General features: G+C 40.1%; 1 protein-coding gene across 6 annotated transcripts in view; it reads left to right on the forward strand.

Annotated features, from left to right (window-relative positions):
• Nucleotides 1-22994, forward strand: part of LRRC7 (leucine rich repeat containing 7) — a 285490-nt gene extending 262496 nt beyond the window's left edge. For 5 of the 6 annotated variants that reach the window (XM_020795263.3, XM_020795265.3, XM_078392975.1 and 2 more), the window contains one exon: nt 22457-22994. In XM_020795263.3, the coding sequence (XP_020650922.2) occupies nt 22457-22564 (108 nt within the window). In that variant the 3' untranslated portion in view covers nt 22565-22994. Of the gene's footprint in view, nt 1-17650; nt 17709-17803; nt 19274-22456 lie in introns of those variants that run through there. The other variant, XM_078392974.1, reaches the window with a different exon arrangement.
• Nucleotides 22995-23191: the final 197 nt, after the last annotated feature.

Genomic DNA, 23191 nt, shown 5'->3' on the forward strand with positions numbered 1-23191 from the left:
CTACTATCTGGGGACAAGGGTCGGATGTTTCATCCAGGCCTTGTGTCCTTCTATCTGTCAGCTTGGAGTCTTCCTCGACAGTAACAGACATGCTCAATCATGCAACCTTCTACCACCTTGACCTACTCCTTTAATGGGTAGTCGTTCTGTCACTTTGCATCAAAACAATATTTGCCTATTAGGCCAATGTCTCTGGATGCATTCCTTCAGTTTCTCCTTCACCTGTTTCGCCTGGGACTGGCGAATATGCGCCCTGCCTATAGACCACTAACACCTCAGTGGTCTCTCCAGTTACTTCTTCAGCAGCTTATGAGGCCTCCCTTCAAGCCCTTGGCGTCAGCATCACTCTGCTTGCTAGCCCTCAAGACTGCCTTTCTCCTAGTGATATCCTTAGCTCGCAGGGCTGGAGGACTGGCTACACTAAGAGCAGATCCTCTTTTCTGCAAAGTAACCTTACGGCCAGACCTTACCTTCTTCCCTAAGGTATTTTCTGCCTTCCATTTGAACCAGCCAGTTGTCCTTCCTGTCTTCTATCCCACTCCATCTTCTCTGCGTGAGACAGCGCTGCACACTCTAGATGGGAAGTGTGCTCTGTCATATAATGTGCATTGCACAACCACTTTTCGTGCCTCACAGTGTCTCCTTGTCACCTTTGCTGGTTCCTCCTTTGGAGCACTGGCTTCCTCTTGGACCATCTCTAGATGGATAGTCCAGGCCATTCGTCTTGCCTATAACTTGGCAAAGACTTCTCTTTCAAAATTACTGAGAGCTCACTCTACTAGAGCTGTAGCATCGTCAACGGTCTTTCTCTATGGAGTGGACATCGCGGAGGTCTGCCGCGCTGTCGTATGTGCCACTCCGTCTACCTTCATCTCGCACTACTGCCTGGATGTCTGTTCCAAGGCTCAGGCTGTGGTAGGTCCAGCTGTCCTGGCTTCTGCATTTCATGATGTCCCTCGTCCTGGTTAGTCAGCTTGCCAGTCACCCATTAGTGTGTATTCACAGAGACCATGAAGGAGAAAAGAGGTTACTTACCTGTAACTCTGGTTCTTCGAGTGGTCATCTGTGAATTCACACGTCCCGCCCTCCTCCCTGCTGTCCATCATGTGTGCCATGGCATGTTGGGCAGCGACGCTTCTTTGGAAACGAGGGCTAGGTGCTGGGGGCTGAGTTATATAGCCAGGTGTAGAGGAGGTCCCAGCACCAAGTGCTTAAAGTTGTGGAAGTTTCCGAGGTTGCTCTGCTCGAGCACAGATTAACCCATTAGTGTGAATTCACAGAGGACCACTTGAAGAACCAGAGTTACAGGTAAGTAACCTCTTTTTTGTATTGAGAATAGACATGAAGTAATGCCTTTCCCGTGTAGAAATTAAAGTAGTGCCTTTTAGAAAACCCATTAAAAGAGAATGATTGTTTACACAAGAGAGCATGTTGTTCACAACAATTCAGAGATGCTCTCAGCTCTTCAAAGGTGACTAAGCATGTCCCTGAACAATTTAAGGGCATATGTTCACATATGTTCACATCCAGCCTCCTTAATATAATTTATGCAGTCCTGGGTATACAGCCTGCCTGGAATCCACTGATAAATCTTGTTGAATAGGGGTGAAAGTTCTTTGTATGTACAACAGGCTTATCTACCTAGCCATTTATTTAGGAAGAAAATAAACTTTACATTAGAAGTGGAGCTGCCATGTAGGGATAAATTCGTTTTTTCTCTTCTGGTGCAATATTTATCAGCTCTGCATGAATTTGTTTGCAAGTCAACTGCATGAGCAGGGTAACTTAAAAATACCATTTATTTGGAGATAAAATGCTTTACCACCTTCTAATTGAGAAGCCATTGTCTAGTATAGTTCAGCAGAGACACACTTTTAAGTTCTAGGTAACCCTAATAATAATTGCATGCCATCAAGTCGTTTCAAACTTATGGTGATACTTTCCAGAGTTTTCTAGGTAGACACTCTTTCTTCTGGGAGTGTCCTGGGAGGTCACACAGGCTGATTCTTGTCCAAAGAGGCACAGTGGGGAACCAAAGTCCCAACCTCTGGCTCTGCAGCCAGATACCTAACTCACTGGGCTATACAGCCAGATCTAGATAATCCATGGATTCCTAATTCACAGTGGTTGTATTGTGCCACTGCAATATGTACCATTACCAAGGGCACAAAATAGAAAGCATCTAGAAACACCAAAGATTGGGTTTCAGACATCCAAGTTATACAACCACAAAGCCCCCCCCCCGAGAAAGTACCCTTTAGCAGCTGGCTTGGGAAAACACAATCTTCACAGAACTTGGAGGAATTGTAGAGGAGACTCAGTACAAGGTTCTCTGTGATTTTGGTCTCTCTAGGTGTTTGGGGGGGACTTTCTGGCGGGGGCTTCCTCCTTGTTGTTGTGTAACTCAGACGTCAAAACCTGAACTTCACCAAACTTTCAGGGTTTGTAAAGGAGTCAGGGGAAGCGTCTCTGAAATTGTCATGCCTCTAGGTGCTTGGGGACCATTTTATAAAGTTTTTAAGTAAAAAAAATGAATTGATGATTCAATTCATCAGGAAAAAAATGTAAATTTGTTATTCATGATTCGTTAACCTTGACAAATCATGACTCAAAACGAATCACAATTTTTCTGATTTGTGCCCACCTCTAATCATAACTAAATCATGTGATAGGTCAAGCAACTGAAGAAAGGTCACCAACTTGCCTAAAGCATAAAAATAATACAACTTCCTAAATGTCTTTGCATCAGTGAATGAATTTATTTATTACAGTCGGGTGACCAGCTCATAAAACATATTATATGCCTAAAATATATAAAATGCAATTTTAAAAATGTACAACAGATAATCAGGGCAAACTGGTTTGGACAGGGTCTTTGGGGTATAGGGAGTCCTTCCTACATATTTGTAGGACATAAATGTTTTAGCATCAGCATACCTCTCAAATATTATTTGGTTTTAATTTCAAAGTAGCAATTCTGTGAACTGCATATTGGCATCAATTTTGAAGAGATGTTATGAATTCTGATGAAATATTTTATAGCCGCATGTGTGACATTCACTTCTAAATAATATGGGTCTTTTTAAGGATTGAAAAAAGTAGTCAATATAGTCTGACATAGTATATTTGACCACTGTTATCTTAAAAGCTAAACTGCATGTGACAAGGGAGAATCATCACTGGAATGCCTGATGTTTTCTCTTGCTCTTAAAATCATCTGGGGAAAGATCTTTGAATTGCAGAGAATCAGGGGATGGGGTAACTTTCCCCCTGTATTCTGGATCATATCCATCTTGCATAGCTAAAGCTGAAATCAGTGTTCTGTAAAATAGCAAGAATAGCACAGATGGATTCCTGCCCAACTCCATGGCAGTGGAGTGTTTGGCAGAGAAATGTTAAACTCTCACCTATGATGGACAGACATGACAAATCTCCTGCAATAAATGTGGTTCTTATTTTACCAGGAGTGGCATGGCTGCTTTGGGGCAATTCCAGGAACATCATCTAGAAAAATGATCCCCAACCCCCGGTCCCCGGCCTGGTCCCTGGCCTGGGCCAGACCGGGCCGCCAAGAGAGACCTCCCCCCGCCCACCCATGCACACTCACCCCTGAGCCACCTGTTTGTGCCTGCATGCATACTCCGGCTTGCCCGCACGAGTGCTGCGTGCCATTAGTGCATTGCGTGGGCATGCATGGGCATGCACAAGCACGTGCTTCCATTTGCGCATGCACAAATCCACTTGTGGGCATGTGCAAATGGTGGTGCACGCTCATGCAGGCCCTCCCCACACCCGCGTGTATGCGCAAATGGTGGTGTAGCACTCATACGGGCGCACACAGCCCGTGCAAGAGAGCATGTGCACTTGTTTGCATGTGCGCACGAGCGCAGGGATTGCCCCGCCTTCCCCAGCCAGTCCACAGACTGGAAAAGTTTGGGGGACACTGATCTAGAATCATACCACAATATGGTTTCTTCCATAGTAATATTAGCCGAGTTATCCACATTTTACAAGGGTTACTGAAGCAGAAGTATTTAACCTAATTTTAAACATGGCTTGTGTGCACACCTCCACTTGATTTTATATTGATCTTGTTATCATCTACGTCCTTATCAGCAAAGCAAAGCTGAATCAGACCACAGGTCTATCTGCTCCAGAATGCTATTCATGTTCAAGTACTGCAACCTTACCTGCTAAGTTTAGTAGGTTTGGCTGGGAGAGACCTTTCTGAGCCGAGGTGACTATCAATCTATCCAACATTAACCAACTGTTCCTTCCCTGCCTTTGATTCAAAAAGAGCCCTACCGTTCTGTTCTGCCTTTTCCCCCTCTCTGTTGTCTGTTGGAAGCAGTCAGTGAGTCTGCTGAAGCCAATTACTGAAAGCATTCGATCATGTTTTGTTAGTTTGCTGTTTAATCTGTTCAACTGTAAGTAAAGAAACATGTTTTAGTCTTTCTACTATTGATGTCTCACTTTGTGTTACTGAGACTGTAAGTGCCAGTTGATGAGAAAAAAAGGTGGACTAATCTTGGAAACTTGAGGCTAATTCTGCTCTGTGGATCCCTTCATAGCCGCTGTGCACCTAGAATAATTTAATCAAAAATTCAAAGCTCTGCGACAGGTTATGGGCCCAAACACCAGAGAAACAGTCAGATAGCTATGGAGTATTTATTGGGCTTTCTTGTTTTTCAGAGTGTTTGCAGTTGTTCTCCCCACACCCATGTTTTAACCAAAAACACCTCATAACTGGCTGAACATAGAGTTCTTTCTTTTCTGAGGTTGCTAACCAAAATTGTTCAGAATAAAAAATAATAAAAAACGGCCCTTGATCACATCACAGCAAGACTTTTTGGAGGAATCTTACAGAGTTAACATCTCTAAATGTCTCTCAATGGAAAGAGAGGCTGCAATTTAGTCTTAGAGCTTTGAAGGTGTGTGGTTGTTTACAAAGGCTAACAGAAGCACAAGACAGATCTAAATGGGAAGATGAAGTATATTGTACAGTGGACCCTTGACTTACAGACCGCTTGACTTACAGACTTTTTGAGTTACAGACTTCTCTGGCCGCAAAATTTAGGTTTGACTTGAAGACTGAGATTTGACTTACAGACCAGAAAAAAACCAAAATGGAACAAAAACGGCCTGTTATGGGATTAATCGGTTTTCAATGCACTGTAGGTCAATGGAGACTTGACTTACAGACTTTTTGACTTGACAACCGCCTTCCAATACGGATTAAGTTCTCAAGTCAAGACCCCACTGTATAGGAAATACAATAATTTCACAAAGCCTCTCAGATAAACAGATGATATCTATTAAAAACTGTAAAACCAACCAGAGAGATGCTAAAACCTCTTGAGTGGTCCTATGGTTTTTCCAACTCTAAATCAGAGGCTATTTTTATTAGGGAATTGTACAGCTTTGCCGTAGCAACAAAGAAGATTGTGAAAAGCACATTTCTGCACTCTTAATAGTATTTGACAATTTAAGTTTGAATGGATTTGAAATAACTGATCGTCAGAAAATTGGATTTCTCATAGTGTCACTGGGCGAACATATTGACGATTTTGTGTCTAACTCACATAGCAAGCAGCTACGTTTCCAAAAATATTTGTGTTGTCCAAGGGAAGGTGCTCAGATCAAAAAGGTTCCATGAAGCCTCTGCTGAAAGTAGCTCAAATTTTATGCTGAGTGCGAAAGGCAATGGGAAAGACACAGCTCATAGCCAGTCACACTGCTGCTGGAGCAGTGGGAAGAAGAAGATTCACATGGCAAAGGATTATTAATTCCCAAAGGATTCCTCAACCAGTAGAAGCTGTATGAATTTAAAATCAAAAGATCAAAGAGATACCAGAAAATATGTGAAGCCTGAATCTGACACAGAGGCAAAAGGTAATGCTGGAAAAAGATTTACACAGAAGGTATGTGTGGCATATGACTGTGAACAGGAATCAAATTACTGGATCATTGACTCAGAGTGCACCAGTCATTGTACACATTAAAATATTTCTTTATAAATCTTGATGAAAGATCCAGTGGAAATATTCAAGTTTCTAATGGTGATTCCATAAATATTGAAGGGAAAGGGGCAAGAATTTTGCAATGTGAACTGCCAGATGAAATAAATAAGACTACCACAAGTTACGTGTTGCTTGTTCCTGAACTCAGTGGCAACATGTTAAGTGCATCAGTTTTACATGATAAAGGTTTACTACATATTTTGAAAATGGACAGTGTACAATAATTTAAGATGATATGTATTTTAAGCAATTATATCTAATGGTACATATAAATTGAGTATGTTAGATGAAAAGCAACAGATCAACACAGTGCAAGCTCAGAGAGCAGATGACAACAGCATGGCATTGTTGCTTCACACACTGACATCCTAAAGCAGTTCTGGAGCTGTAAACCCAAAATTCACTACAGGTATCAAGAAAAATCCACATGATGCAACCACATAACCATGTGTTATTGAGACTATAAGGCCAGTTGATGAGAAAAGGTGTGGATTGATCTGGGGAACTTGAAACTAATTCTGCTCTGTGAATCCGTGCTCTTCTGCTTATTAGCTAGAGGAATTTAACCAAAAATTCAAACCTCTGTGACAGTTCACATGCTGGCCAAGCCAGCTAGATGCCGATGGAAGGCCTATGACCAGGACACGAGAACAGGAGCAACCTCCTGCATCTGCTTTCAAGAAACTGCTATACAGAAACATACAGCCTGTGATACTGGAGGTCATATACACTCATCATAATCAGTAAACAATAAAGGCCTCGCCTTCCCTGTTTTTTCCTTCAAAATCACCAGGTGCCTGATCTTCTTTTAAAGCTGTCTAAGTTGTTGGCCATCACAACATCTTGTGGAAGTGAGTCCCACAGTTTATGTTTATGTGAAGGAGTGTTTTTAAAAACTCGTCTCAGATCTGACACTATTCAATTTTGGTGAATGACTTTGGTTTATAGTATCATGAGGTTGCTATCAATTTTCTCCCCACCATGCATAATTATAATACACTTGTATCATAGCTCCCCTTACCTGCCATTTCTCTTACCTGCCAATTTGTTCCAAGCAAACCTTTTGATATTTTTCATCCTTCTTATCTCCATAATATCCTTTTAAGATGCAATCACTAATATATAGCAATCCAAAATGTGGTCACTTTAGATTTGTATAAGGGAAATCTAAGATATTGGTAGGGTTGTTTTGTTTTGGGGTGGAGGGCTCACAGCAGCCATGCACTGGGTCAACTTTTAATCCACCCTTGCCCATAGATCTATTTCATGGTCAGTCACCTCCACCTCAGATCTCATTGTCAATTATGTGAACATACCAGTTCCACCATGACATCTATCCTCTATTTTCTACAGTAGAGATGCGAATTACTCAGTTCATGATGGATTGTCACAAGTCACTGGCATGGCACCACAGGTGCTGCGTGTTCCCTTCCTCCACCCCACCCCAGCCAGCTCCCCCACACACCAGCCAGTGCGCACTGCTTGTCTCCTGCTCTTCATGCAGCCATTGAGTCGCAGCCTCCACCAGCAGCTGTCCACTCAAAGGCAGTGCCACCTCCTCGTCTGAGTGGCATAGGAGGCATAGAAGTATGTGCTCTTGCTGTGGCTGGACAACTGTGCAAAGAGCAAGAGATGAGCAGTGTGCACTGGCCAGTGGGGGTGGAGGAAGTGAACCACAGGCGGCATGCTGACAGCTTGCAACACCCGGGCACAAAGTGAGTCATGCTCATCTCTATTCTACAGCAATGAGACAGATTAAGTGAAATTCATTAACTTATGTGCAATCACCTTCCCTTCCTCTTAGTACTATTGCTACAGCATTGTCATCCAGCAATTAAATAGTTTCTCAGTATCTGGCTCCTGGTGTATTCGTATGGTTTTGTATTGTTGGCCTTGGTGCTAGGGCTATATTACTTAAAATCTTCTTTATGTATTTTGTTGTTTAGTTTACATTTTTCCCCTGCATGTCTTACCCAAGTGTTCTCCTCACTTGGGTAAAAATTCTAGTTCCTGAAGGAAGCAATTTACTAAAGAAAGCCATGGCCTTTAGTTTGCAAGACTGTTAATGATAGGACTTTCTGCAGGTCATTGGTAGGGTCCCTACAATTAAGTCAGAAGCACCTAGCAACAATAGCAGCTACCTTGACATTGCTTGTTAATTATACAGTGGTGCCTCGCAAGACGAGCGCTCCATTTTACGATGAAATCGCATTACGAAGAAGCAAAAGCAATCGCAAAACGATGTTTCCTATGGGGCAATTTCGCTTTGCAGTGATCGGTTCCCTGCTTCAGGAACCGATTCTCGCAAAACGACGATTTTCCTACAGCTGATCGGCGGTTTCAAAATGGCCGCTGGGTAAAAAAAATGGCTCCCCGCTCTTTTCTGGGACGGATTCCTCGCTGCACGGGCAGCGAAAATGGCCGCGCTATGGAGATCTTCACTGGACGGTGAGTTTCAAGTCCATAGGAATGCATTAATCGGGTTTTAATGCATTTCTATGGGCTTTTTTATTCCACTTTATGATGTTTTCGTTCTACAGCAATTTCACTGAAACGAATTAACATCGTAATGCGAGGCACCACTGTACTGGTGATCTTTTTGTGCTAACGTTCTGTGACATTGAGTAACATCTGAATATTTGGGTGAAGTTTGCTACATTTGATTTCCCCTTTGAACTTCTGATGTATTCTCGCACTGTTTTTAACATCAAATTTGAGTGCATTGGACTTTATTCTTCATTGCTTTTTCACTTACATCAAATTTCATAGCCCTGTGATCAGTGGTCACTGTTTCCATTTGCCTAAACAGCATTCACTTCTCACAGTAGCTGTTGAATGGCGCCACTTAGAACTGAATTAAAAATAATCTCCTTTCTCACTCGTGCTAAAACCAGCTGTTCTAAGCACAGTGGATTTGAGTAGCTAGAAATGTTTGCTTTATCATAACCAGAACACCATTTATCAAGTCAGTATGAAGGTTTCTGAAATCATCCATTATCACTACATCTTTCTTTGGATACATGCCTGATTTCATGTATGTATGTATGTATGTATGTATGTATGTATGTATGTATGTATGTATGTATGTATGTATGTATGTATGTATGTATGTATGTATGTATGTATGTATGTATGTATGTATGTATGTATGTATGTATGTATGTATGTATGTATGTATGTATGTATGTTCCTGGCAAATAGAAGGGAAAGATATGGAGGCAGTGACAAATGTTACTTTCCTGGGCTCCATGATCATTGCAGATGGTGACAGCAGCCATGAAATTAAAAGAAGCCTGCTTCTTGGGAGGAAAGCGATGACAAACCTAGAGAGCATCTTAAGAAGCAGAGACATCACCTTGCCAACAAAGGTCCGCATGGTTAAAGCTATAGTTTTTCCAGTAGCCATTTCTCAGGAGACAAATAAGGTGGTCAGGCACCCCCATTTCTTTAAGAACTTGTCATAGTTGGCTGTGGTCCACACAGTCAAAGGCTTTTGCGTAGTCAATGAGGCAGAAGTAGAGGTTTTTCTGGAACTCTCTGGCTTTCTCCATAATCCAGCGCATGTAGGAATTTGGTCTCTAGTTCCTCTGCCCCTTCAAAATCCAGCTTGTACTTCTGGGAGTTCTTGGTCCACATACTGTTGAATCCTACCTTGTTGGATTTTGAGCATAACCTTGCTAGCGCGTGAAAAGAATTCAATTGTACAGTAGTTGCAGCATTCTTTGGCACTGCCCTTCTTTGGGATTGGGATGTAGACAGATCTTTTCCAATCCTCTGGTCACTGCTGAGTTTTCCATACTTGCTGACATATTGAGTGTAGCACCTGAACAGCGTCCTATTTTAAGATTTTAAATATTTCAACTCGAATGGCATCACCTCCACTGGCTTTGTTATTAGCCATGCTTTCTAATGCCCACTCAACTTCACTCTCCAGAATGTCTGGCTCAAAGTCAGCAACCACACTATCTGGGTTGTCTGGGACATCCAGATCTTTCTGGTATAATTCCTCTGTGTATTCTTGCCACCTCTTCGTGATGTCTTCTACTCCTATTAAGTCCCTACCATTTTTGTCCTTTATCATGCCCATCTTTGCCCAAAATGTTCCTTTAAAATCTCCAATTTTCTTAAACAGATCTCTGGTTTTTCTCCTTCTATTATTTTTCTCTATTTCCTTGCACTGTTCATTTAAGAAGGCCCTCTTGTGTCTCCTTGCTATTCTTTGGAAGTCTGCATTCAATTTTCTGTAACTTTCCCTGTCTCCCTTGCATTTTGTTTCCCTTCTCTTCTCTTTGTAAGGCCTCATTGGCCATTTTGCTTTCTTGCATTTCCGTTTCTTTGGGATGGTTTTTGTTGCTGCTTCCTGTAAAATGTGATGAGCCTCCATCCAGTTCTTCAGGCACTCTGTCCACCAAATCTAGTTCCTTAAATCTGTTCTTCACTTGCACTGTGTATTAATAAGGGACTTGATTTAGATTATATCTGACTAGCCCAGTGGTTTTTCCTACTTCTTCAGTTGAAGCTTGAATTTTGCTATCAGAAGCTGATGATCAGAGCCACAATCAGCTCCAGGTCTTGTTTTTGCTGACTGTATAGAGCTTCTCCATCTTTGGCAGCAGAGAACATAATCAATTTGATTTTGATATTGCCTATCTGGTAATGTCCATGTGTAGAGTCGCCTCTTTTGTTGTTGGAAAAGAGTGTTTGTGATGACCAGCTTGTTCTCTTGACAAAACTCTATTAGCCTTTGCCCTGCTTCATTTTGAACTCCAAGGCCAAACTTACCTGTTGTTCCTTTTATCTCTTGACTCCCTTCTTTAGCATTCTAGTCCCCTATAATAAGAACATCTTTCTTTGGTGTCAGTTCTAGAAGGTATTGTAAGTCTTCATAAAGGTAAAGGTTCTCCTTGACATTTAGTCCAGTCGCACCCAACTCTAGAGCGCACTGCTCATCCCCGTCTCCAAGCCGTAGAGCCAGCGTTTGTCCATAGACAGTTTCTGTGGTCAGGTTGCCAGCGCGACTAGACACGGAACACCGTTACCTTCACACCATAGTGGTACCCATTTATCTACTTGCATTTACATGCTTTTGAGCTAGTTTGACAGGAGCTGGCACAAACGACGGGAGCTCACTCCGTCATGTGGATTCAGTCTTATGACTGCTGGTCTTCTGACTTTGCAGCACAGAGGGTTCTGCGATTTAACCTGCAGAGCCACCACCTCCCATAAGTCTTCATAGAATTGGTCAAATTCAGCCTTGGTGGTTGGTGCATAAACTTGGATTACTGTGATGTTGAATGGTCTGCCTTGGATTCGTATTGACATCATTCTATCATTTTTGAGATTGTATCCCAGTACAGCTTTTCCCACTCTTTTGTTGACTACAGTATGAGGGCTACTCCATTTCTTCTATGGGATTCTTGCCCACAATAGTAGATATGATAATTGTCTGAATTCTCCCATTCCCATCCAATTTAGGTCACTGATGCCCAGGATTTCAATGTTTATTCTTGCCATCTCCTGCTTGACCACATCCAGCTTACCAAGGTTCATAGATCTTACATTCCAGGTCCCTATGCAGTATTTTTCTTTGCAGCATCAGATTTTCCTTTCACTTCCTGGCATGTCTGCAGCTGAGCGTCCTTTCAGCTTTGGCACAACCACTTCATTAGCTGTGGAGCTACTTGTCTTGTCCTCCGCTCTTCCTCAGTATCATGTTGGATGCCTTCTGACCAAAGCGGCTCATCTTCCAGCGTGATATCTTTTAGCCTTTTGTTTCTGTCCATGCAGTTTTCTTGGCAAGGATACTGGAGTGGCTTGCCAGTTCCTGCTCCAGGTGGATTGCGTTTAGTCAGAACTCTCCACTATGACCTGTCCATCTTGGGTGTCCCTGCACGGCATAGCTCATAGCTTCTCTGAATTAATCAAGCCCCTTTGCCACAACAAGGCAGCAATCCATGAAGGGGTCCTTTTATAGGGATAGACTACTTAATAATGATGATTTTCAGGCTCTTGTTATCCCAAGCTTGTATGCCCTGGCCTAAGCCAGGATATTGAGGCCAAAGGAACGTCTTAGTTCACTTAAATATAAAACAGGTGGGGTTGGGGAAGCACTAAAGGCCTCTCCAGTCTCTGCTTTACCAGAAGAGCTACCCCTCTGTTTGAGGAAACAATTTTTTCCTGAGGAATAGAAACTCATTTTCCAAAACCAAGAACACCTACAAATTCTGTCCACTAGGCACACATGGCAATGAACAGAATAGCTTGTACACTCCTACTGACTTTCTTCTTGCATTTTAAAAATTATCTGGTTTGTTTACTTGAAAAACTATGTTATGCCTCAGCCAAATGGAACATTTTTCTACATAGCATACCTGAATCTGTGCTGATCTTTTTTCCTATCCATATGACTTGAGGTCTGTCTCACTTAGAACAATAGCAGATTCTGTGATGTTATGACCCCTCCTGAAGCATAGTTAATTTTTTGATCTCAATTAATTCGGTGGGTGCAGAGTTTTAACTCTCTGAAAAACCTCAGTATTATGATAGTTGCCAATTGAAGCACCTATGTTAGTTTAGTTTTCTACATGAGAGGAATTTTTCCTTTGGGAGAAGACTCTGAAAATGTACTGTACCTCCCTGCAGTGTGAAGTGTAGAACTCTACTGTCTCCTTCCCACTTCATTCTGCTCCATGTGGAGACCATGAGGAGGTCTGGATCTGTTTACAATCAGAGGAGGAATTAAAGAACCTCTTAATGAGTGTGAAAGAGGAAAGTGCAAAAAATGGTCTGAAGCTCGACATAAAAAAAAAAGACCATGGCCACTGGTCCCATCACCTCATGGCAAATAGAAGGCGAAGATATGGAGGCAGTGACAGATTTTTACTTTCTTGGGCTCCATGATCACTACAGATGGTGACAGCAGCTACGAAATTAAAAGACGCCTGCTTCTTGGGAGGAAAGTGTTGACAAACCTAGACAGCATCTTAAAAAGCAGAGACCTCACCTTGCTGACAAAGGTAAAAGCTATGGTTTTTTCCAGTAGCGATGTGTGGAAGTGAGAGCTAACCATAAAGAAGGCTGACCGCCAAAGAATTGATGCTTTTGAATTGTGGTGATGGAGGACACTCTTGAGAGTCCCCTGGACTGCAAGGAGAACAAACCTATCCGTTCTGAAGGAAATCAACCTTGAGTGCTCACTGGAAGGACAGATCCTGAAGCTGAGGCTCCAATACTTTGGCCATCTCATGAGAAGAGAAGCCTCCCTGGAAAAGACCCTGATGTTGGAGAATGTGAAGGAAAGAGAAGAAGGGGACGACAGAGGATGAGATGGTTGGACAGTGTCATCGAAGCAACCAAAATGAACTTGAACAAACTCGGGGAGGAAGTGGAAGACAGGAGGGCCTGGTGTGCTCTAGTCCATGGGATCATGAAGAGTCAGACACGATGACTAAGCAACAACATGTTTCCAATATAATTCTCCCATCTGTAGTCATTCTGTCACCACATTCGGTTACCAGTGTGGACTATGCCTTATTTTAAGTTCAAAAGAATGAAGAAAAAGGATGCTGGTATCATGAAATGAGGTTGCCATTCCCATGTTTTTTGTGATGGTCCACCACAGCAAAACAAGCAGGTAAAAAATTATCCCCAAATATGTGAATATATTTCTAAATATTGCCATGTAGGTTCAGTCGGGCTGGTAATTTAAGTTCTTGAAACATACAAAATCATATCCAAAATACTATAGCTGTGGTGATGGTAATTAACTGTTTAAACTATATAGTCAGAACTCATTTTGGCCACCCCCTAGGGTGCAATTTAAAAAGCCATGCAATAGTGTCCCATATATTTCAAGTACTAGAGTTGTTTTTTGAAGTTCCAATATGAATGATGCAACATGTTCCGCATATGCCATACTGAGCTAAGTTGAATTTTCCTGGACTTGTGCTGCTAATTTCAGTAGCACTTGCACAGACGTTCTTGGGGATTCTGTACATAACCAGATCCACTTTATAATAATCCCAAGTATAATTGGATTAAATATTCACCTTTTCAAAATGAGAGGCAATGATTTAACCTTTTACTTAATCAGGAAACAAGGGTGTATTGTGTACTGACTATTTAGGAGATCGATGCAAACTTGATGAATGCAGCTCTCTTGTGTTCCTTTTTTATCTGAATCTGGTTAATAGCCATGCTTGCACTGGCAGGTTTATTGTTTGAAATATGAATATATTGAACATAGGAAAATGGAACTGAGCCCAAGTAGTCAATTTTTCCCATTTTCTTTATGGCTTTGGTCCAGTTGATCTAGATAATTAATAACACTGAGAAGCAGACGTTAAGAAGAATGAGTGGGTAAGGGGGCTTGGGAAATAAAACCTCCGGCATACTTTGAGAAAATGTGACACATTCCAAAATATCAATATTCTTTTTGCATTTAATTTGGGATGTTTTGGGTACTATTTATTATTTGTCATAGGTGGAACAATGCGCAGACTACAAAATGATAGTTCATGACTCTGTTTTCTTTATCCATGCCACATTGGCTGCCTCCTATACTTTGTTACCTTAAGCCTTGTTTCCAGTTTCACTTCTAATGTTGTAATGCATCACCAGATGACTAGATTCCCAGTTTCACATAGCAAACATTGCACTGTGTTGCCCTGTTAGACATATTGGTTGTATTGGGTGTCCAATAATGGCCTTCAGATTCCACAAGCAGAATTTTTTTAAAAAAAAATTGCCTCTCTTCATGTGCCCACCAAATGTGTTGTGGGGCATTGGGAGCTGTGAGGCAAGGAGTGCAAACTAAGACATAGAAATGAAAGCATGATTTCCACACTACATGTCCTGTTCCTTTCGTAAGTAGGTCAGAAGCGTGATTGTTACCAATCTTAGGCATTGCCTACATCACTGTGATGCCTTCCCATCCTTGAGGATCTTGAGATTTGGACTCAGGATGCACTTATCTTTTAAGGTTTAACTAAATGGTGTAATTAGCATGATCCTTAAGAGATTAAATGTGTCTGTTTCTCTTAACACAATCTTTCCTCACCTCTGTGTTTTGCAAATTAGCTTGCTTTTATTTTATAGTTGCATCAATCAAGAAGTCAGCAAAGGCTTCACTGGCAACTTTGGTTTCTATGACTAATGAGAAGGGCCATAATGCAAAATATATGAGGAAAAAATTACCACACCAAAAGAAAATTGATTTCTTTCTTGTGTATAACCACTGCACATGAAGTGAGGAAGTTCTAAACTTCTATTAGTATAGAATTTAGGAAATATCTGTCAGTCTTCCCCAAGACTTTCACTTTCATTCACAGGGAAACATTCTTTGCATTAGAATTTTTTTTCTCAAATGTCACAACCTTTCCTCACTTTCATGATAAATATCACTTAGGGCTGATTACATGTACATCATTATTTGATAACCAAGGCCTGTCACTTGCTCAAATTGTGTAAACTGTCTCAGTTGAAAATATTGTGCTTACATTGTATGGCGCAATTGTTACTTCTGTGATGATCTGTGAGTGGTTGTGCACACAGGTGGTTCATAAATAAACAACACAGCCACAAACATGTTCTTATTCGAAGTGTTGCAGGGAGCTCTCAGTTATGCCCTGTTAGAAGAAGCAATTGGTAGATAGTTACTTGAGCATGCAGACTCCCCCCCCCAGCAAGCCTTTTGCATGATAGCCCCCAAGAAGTTGCAGAAATCTTTAGCAGACTGTTGTATCTGTCGTGTTGTACAGCTTGTAATTATATGGCAGTAATTGTTAGAGCAATATGGGTAGTTGTTGACATTACATGGATGGCATGTCCTGTGGGGCAGCCTTTATGTGCTTATATTTTCAAGTGGCTTTCACACATTTACGTGTACTGAATGTGTGAAGTTGGTCCTGGAACTGTAGTGAAGTGGGTCAGCTGCTCACTGCAGCAAACTGACCAAGAAATCAAAAAAGACCAACAAGCAGAGAGAAGTCTTTACTGTCAAACAAAGCTCCTTACATGTTTCAGAAATTAGACAAAAAAACTAACACATGACAAAACATGATAATCACATAGTAATAATAAAGCGAAGAAGGGATTGGAGCGGGATATTATATGTAGAAGTCTCTTCAAGTCTCTCTAAATTGTTGTGGAAACCTTCCAATATTGCAACAATAATACATTTTCTCCGTATTCTTGTCCTGGTTTTTATCCAATATGTGGCTTTTTAATCCAATATTTGTGACACTTAACTAATAAGAGTTGTTGCCATTAAATAGTATTGCTGGTCATTCTGGCGTTAACAGTTTTTTGCACTTTTATATGTGTATCAGTTAGCTATAAAATATAATGATTACAACATTATGTTCTAGGCCATGTATTTATTTTTATAATGATATGTATTTAGCCACTGTTAATATTACAGCTTTGTCATTTGTGTAACTATGAAATACTCCTTGAGGAAGAACTGTCAGGGTCAAACTACAAGTTGCAATAAACACGTAGCCTGCAAATATGTATCTCTACTTTTGCTTTATAGTAAGCACACATAGCCCAGATTTGCTCAAGCATCTAAGATGCAGCAGGTTTAAACGATCTGCCATATCTGCTTTTACCTAAAAATAGGAGGGGCACAGAGGAGTTGAAAAAAGAAAATCCACTGGTGCCAGTTTGAAAACAAATGAGTTGGGGTTTAAATCTTTTCTATCTGCATGCTTGGTCCCAAACTCTCATTCTCATTTGCAGCACAATGAAAAGGGATCTTAAGCTTCAAGACAAGGAGATGGGATCTTAAGTTTTAAGATATATGCAACATGTCCCCTCAGATTCAGAACATTCTGAAATTTTGCTTATCCAAAGTTTTGCTTTCTACATCTGTTTCCTGGAATCATTAATCCATTTTCCATAAGCTGGCTGGTTGTTAATAAACAACAGTATCTGATGTAAATATGAGCCATATTGAAGCCAGGTACTGTATTTTCAAAGTGCAGTCATATTAGAAAGTGACATAGAAGCCAAATTGAGTGCAACACTGAAGATCCAATTTAAAGGGGGGAAAACATGTCTGCCTCATTACACACAAATGGACTAGGACAATGATCCTATTTTTGGAGCAGATGAGGTATGGGGGTGGATACTACCCTCCCAGCGGTTTACTTCCTTGTGCATTTGGTTCATCTCTGGTTTGTTTCCTCTCAGCTGAATTTAATTGATGCACAGCTGGGAGAGAAATGCTTTAAAAAGATGTGGGCATGGGTGGAATAAGCAGGCAGGGACTGGAATCATCTATCCATATAGATATATGGTCCCACTCCATCTTCCATCTCATATGTGATTTGAATAAAACTTGGTTGCAAGATGTCTGCCAGTTTAGCATTGAGTGCATTAGGTTTCTCCATAGAAGCTCACTTATACTGTAAGAAGGTGTGGATGCAAAAATATGGCCAATGCAAAATCATTGATGTTGAAGTTAATCAAGGACATCTATGTCATAAAGATTAAATTGTTTCAGGTGCTCTTTAGCCTATGGATTGTCTTAAACGTCAGTATAAATGGCTGGCATTCAAGTGCCCATTATATATAAGTGGGCAGTGGCAAAGTAGCCAAACCACAGCCACAATACTTTCCTTTTTCAGATTTCAGAACCCGATTATTGCCCTGACTTCTGGCCAGCAAACCTGGAGTGGTTCCATGGTAAGTCTGAAAATGAATTTAAACATATTTTTTTTTAGTTTTTTTAACTAATGTTAGCAAATAAGTTTCTGAAAATGTATTTGTTCTTATTGCAGATGGCACTGAGTACACATGAACAACTGGAGATCTTTTAAACCCTATTTCAGAATCCAGGGTTGCCCCACACAATCCACTATAAAGCACCATCAAAACATCAGAGTTATGGAAACTGCGATACAGATATATGTTTGCCTGCCTCATACATTTCTATGACTCATTCACAGAGGACTTTTCTCATTACAAAGACTACCTGCTGATTTATTTATTTATTTTCAAATGGGAAATGAGTCATTGACTCCAACAGTAGCTATTAGGTAATATTGTTTCAAGTAAAATGTTACTTCAAAGCCAACTCATAGAAAAATGGAACAAATTATAAACAAGAATCATACTCCCTTACTCAGAAGTCTGGCATGCAGTTTTTCCTAAAGACAACTACTTTTAGGCTTAAGTTTGAAGGCGACCACATGTGATCTGTTGGGACAGTATTATAGCTCCTCTTACATCCTTATCTTGCATTACATTGAAAAAAAATATGTTGCCATCCAAAATAAGTATTCATGGCATATACTGATATAGTTAAGAAAACAACCTTTTGCACTTGAAGTGTAATGGTGTCACTTCAAAGTGGAACCGTGCAGGTTTGGGAACAGTGGCTACATATCTCCTCACATTTGGAAGTTTGAAGATTGTAGAGTTTCATGTAATTATAAGTTCTCTCACATTTTTGTGGTTTTAGGACAATTACCATTTATGTATAATTTAATTCTTCCCCTAAATAAAACATTTATTTCAGGAGATGATTGCTAGGATTCTTATAATTTTTCTGCCTCCATTTGTGTTTCCATCCTGTAGCATGTGCTAATATACCAGTGAATCCTTAAGTGTTCCCACATTTTCATATGCTGTTTATAGTCAGCTGCATCTAATTTACAGGTAAAAGTTGTAAAAGAAGAGAGCGGAAAGCTTGCTTATGATAAAGTCAATCAGTCCAGTCAACATACTGTGTGTCAAATATACCATGCTGCATGTTTAGGGATCGTATTTTGATCCTTTGATAAACCCCTTGAATGGAAAACATGTTTTTATGTTATTGGCCCTTTGCACTACATTGAAACCCAAATAGAACCAAATATAAGAATGGGTTTATTCATTTCCAGTCAGAAAAAAAAAACATCTGAAATCCTTTCCTCTCGACCCATCAATAGGATTACTCTAGTGAACTGTGACCTGTGTACTTAGTTTGAAAGCCAAAATCAGGCCACCAGGATATGAGAAAGGGATATGCAGACAGATGTTTTTGTACTTAAGGCCATTAACTGCAACATGATGGACCATCAGCCTTTACAAAAAAACAAACAAACCCTAAAATCTAAATGGCTGCCAGAATACTCCTCTGAGATTTTGCACATGTAATTCAAGGCTTTGAATGTCTTTGATCTGTCTGGAATTTGTACTCTTTCTCTTAAATTATTTTCCTGCTATTTGTTAAAACATTTAAATTAATAAAAGGATTTTCTCTTTAAGTGAATGGGCTCTCTGTTCATTGTTCTTCTCATTAGAAAATAGTAGCTTATCCTGTGTGGTGATGCTTGTGTAAACCCAGTGTGGTGTAGTGGATAGAGTGATGGATTAGGACTCAGGAGGCCTGAGTTCAAATCCCCACTCAGCCATGGAAACTCACTAGAGTTGTTGCACTGATAAAACCACTTCTTAAAATATCTCACTTGCCTTGAAAACCCCATTAGAGTTGCTCCAAGTCAGTTCCAACTTGAGGGCATACAACAACATAAATACTTATATTACACTTCAGCACTGCAGTTTTTCATTTACTGTTTTGTACCTTGAGATGTCCTTAAAAGCCTTGATCTAGTAATCTTCTTGGGGGCACAGAGGATGTAGAACACACTTTCATAAGCTTCTCTATTTGACTGAATGAAGGAGAAATTGTCACAAAAAGATGGGAGTTGTGTTTGCTGCTCAGCAAATGGAGAAGCTTGGACCAGAAGATATGGGGGGGGGGGGGAACAGGAGGGCGGAAAAAGTTGACTCCATCCCCATTGCCCCCTGACCCATGAAATAATTATTTTCCCTGGACTTTTCCTTGTTCACCTTCCCTAGGCCTTCAGATTTCTAACACATAGTAAAACTATATACATTATTGCACACATGAACCCATTTGGGCTTTTTCCCCTTTCTTCGAACAGCTTCTCCTACACAGTGTTTACATTGATACAGTAGAATTTACACGCAACTGATTTAAGCAGTGATCTGCTCCAACTGTTAATGAGGAAAAATGAATGCTGCAATCAGAACGTTCTTAAAATATGATAAATGTATTGAATTTAACAATGTTATTAAAAAGTATACATTCATATACCAAATTAAAATATTACTGGCCCATACAGAATATAATGAGCATTTTTTTCATGAACAACCAATCTGAAAAATAAGACTGCTGTATTAGAGATTATGACATTGCCAGGAGGGAAAAAAAAACAAGCTTGAAAATATTCTTTTTCAAAGTCAGACTTACTAAACCAGCACAAGCTGTGCAGAGATGGTAATGGTGCTCCTCTACCCAAAGCATATGGCATCTTTTCTTTAAAGCTTCTAAACTATCTCTTCAGACATCTTATTGGCCTTTGCTCATTATATGTGAAATGCTCACTTGGATTATAGAAGGTGGAGGCAGAGTTCTTGGTCCAGAGGTTTAAGTCATTGATCGCTTAGATTCTTTCACTACTTCAGTGCTGCTTTGAAGACAGAGGTTTAAGGCAGTGGAAGTTTTCAGGAACTGATATGAAACCATTCCCATCCCATAGCTATTTCAAGTAAGTAGTCAGTTTTTTTCTGTTACTGGCAGATTCTGAAATCAATGAGATGTCAAGTTAAATGGGAAGTCTCATAAGAGAATGTTCACCAAATATGTGCCAGTCGTGTCATCGGGCAGAAATCACTATATGAATTTGTAAAAATTGCTTTAATGAAGCCACACGTAAGCCATGAGACATCCTGATTTTGGTGAAAACTTCAGGGTGTGTAACCACATGGAATAAAAACCCTTCATCAAAGACTAAACACAATATTTGCTTAAGATCTCCTTTATTTATTCCAGCATCGTGTTTGGTCAGCAATGACCATCAATAGTCCTTAGGTACTGTACTTAATAACAACAGAGCATGTTCCATAGAGTCTGTTGTTAATAATTTAATACAAAAGCTGCATCCCTCATTTTATAGGCTTTGTGGGGTATCCAGAAAACACTGAAAACCTCTTTGGAAATCAGTGGTCAGAATGCTTGCCTTGTGCTTTAAAAGTGCTTTTGCAGTTTCTTCTCTTTCTGCTTCTACATTCTTTTGGCCCCCTTCACTGATTAGTCTCCTGTTCTGTAATCCTGAATCACATGACCTTTTCCTAAGTCTTCTGTTCCCTTGTCTTTCTTTTCAGTTTAAACTGAAAGAAAACAAAGCACTCCATGAAATTAAGCAAAATCCATTTATGTTGCACGGAGAACATTGATATTTTGAGCATGAAGTTGGTTGGTTGGTTTCCCAATTCTGTCTCACATCCAAATGCTTGGTTTTCAAATTCTAGCAGATGCTGTCGGGTATTGTTAAATGCCCAGGCCCTGATTGGGTCTCTACATGAAGCAGTGGGTGTGTTTGGTGTGTTCTCTGCCTCTAAGAGGACCAAGACCACAAGTGCCAGTTTGGTTGGTTGAGGTGATTGGGGTTCAATCAGGCCTCTTACCTTCAGGTTAGAGCTCTCTTGATGATGCTATCCTTCATGCAATATAGACTAAATCCAATAAAGCTCCAAATTTACATACGCAGAACTACTAGAATAAAAGTCATAGCTTCTTTCTCAGTGCAAATGCCCATATGGCCTTGGGAAAAACCCCACAAAGATTTTAAGACTAACATGGGTTTCTTTCCTGAGAAATTTCACAGGTTTGGGGTAATTAAATGTAGAACAGAACAGATTCTATTAGGACAATAACACAGTTAGGATAATATAGAAGAACAGAGATCACTTTTCAGTACAGTGGTGCCTCACTTAGCGATTGCCTCGTTTAATGATATATTCGCTTAGCGATGAGGTTTTTGGAGCAATCTTGCACTCCGTTTAGCGATGTTTCCAATGGGGGAATTTCACATAGCGATGTTCAGGACCTTGCTTCGCTTAGCGATGACAGTTTAGGTCCCCCTGTTTCGCTTAGGGATGTTTTTGACAGCTCCGTTTTCGCTATTTTTAAAAGGTGTTAAATTGTTTAAAAAGGGTTTAGAGTGCTTGAAATCGTTAGTGCACTTAATAAACCCTTTGTTAACCAAATTTGGCTTCGTCCTGACTCTTTTTGAATTTTTGGTGATTTTTTTTTCTCCCCCATTGAAATGCATTGAAAAGGTTACAATGCATTCCAATCGGGGAGCTGTGTTTCGCTTAGCGATGTTTCCTATGGCAATTTTCGCTTAAGGACAGCAATCTGTTCCTATTGGAATGGATTATCCGGTTTTCAATGCATCTCTATGGGAAAACGTGTTTCGTTTAGCGGTGTTTTCCCATAGCGATGAATTTTTTGAACCAATTAAAATCGTTAAGCGAGGCACCACTGTAGTATGTTAATTATATGAGTTCAGTTGCTCTTGCACCACTTGGCCACAGTGATAAACAGTTATATTAATTTTTTTCTCTTTTATCTGTTACAGGCAAATGGGCACAGTTTTGTACATATGGAACATGAAAAAGCTGTATTACTGCTGAAGAGTTTCCAGAATACAGTAGATCTAGTTATTCAACGTGAGCTTACTGTCTAAATATTTTTATATATAGTAAAATATGCTTAGCCACATCTAATGTTTAATTAAATTAAAAATTTATATATATAAATATATATATATATATATATACAGTATATATATAAAATAAACATTTTTGCCAATTGCTGGACCAATGGCAAACATAGTGCCAAATGTATAATAGTATACGTTAGTACTGACCATCCTGACGAAAAACAATTATATAACTTCCATGTGATTATGTACTGGTTTTCATTGTAAGCCTTTGGCTATGCACTGGGGCCAGCTTTTGACTATTCTTGTTATTATTTCTGGGTGTCCTGTAATTTCAGAACACAGAACCACCCATAAGCTCTTTAAAAATTCTGATGTCTATCCAAAACACTGCCTCAAAGTTGTATCTACCTTTAAAAAGAAAATGATATAAAATTAAAATTCCCATAAAATCTTTCTATTTCAAGTTAAATATATAGAGTAATATTTTCATAAACACCTGGAAAACACACACATACAAGTTAGAATAGCAATCTTACACTCACTTATCTGACAGTTGAACTCAGTGGAACTTCTGCTTTTTGAGGATTCGTGAATAGGTTTACTCTTCAAATCTTTTTACCTTTTTACTTTTTTCCAATGCAACTGTAT

Source organism: Pogona vitticeps, chromosome 4, assembly GCF_051106095.1.
Source record: "Pogona vitticeps strain Pit_001003342236 chromosome 4, PviZW2.1, whole genome shotgun sequence".
NCBI lineage: Eukaryota > Metazoa > Chordata > Lepidosauria > Squamata > Agamidae > Pogona > Pogona vitticeps.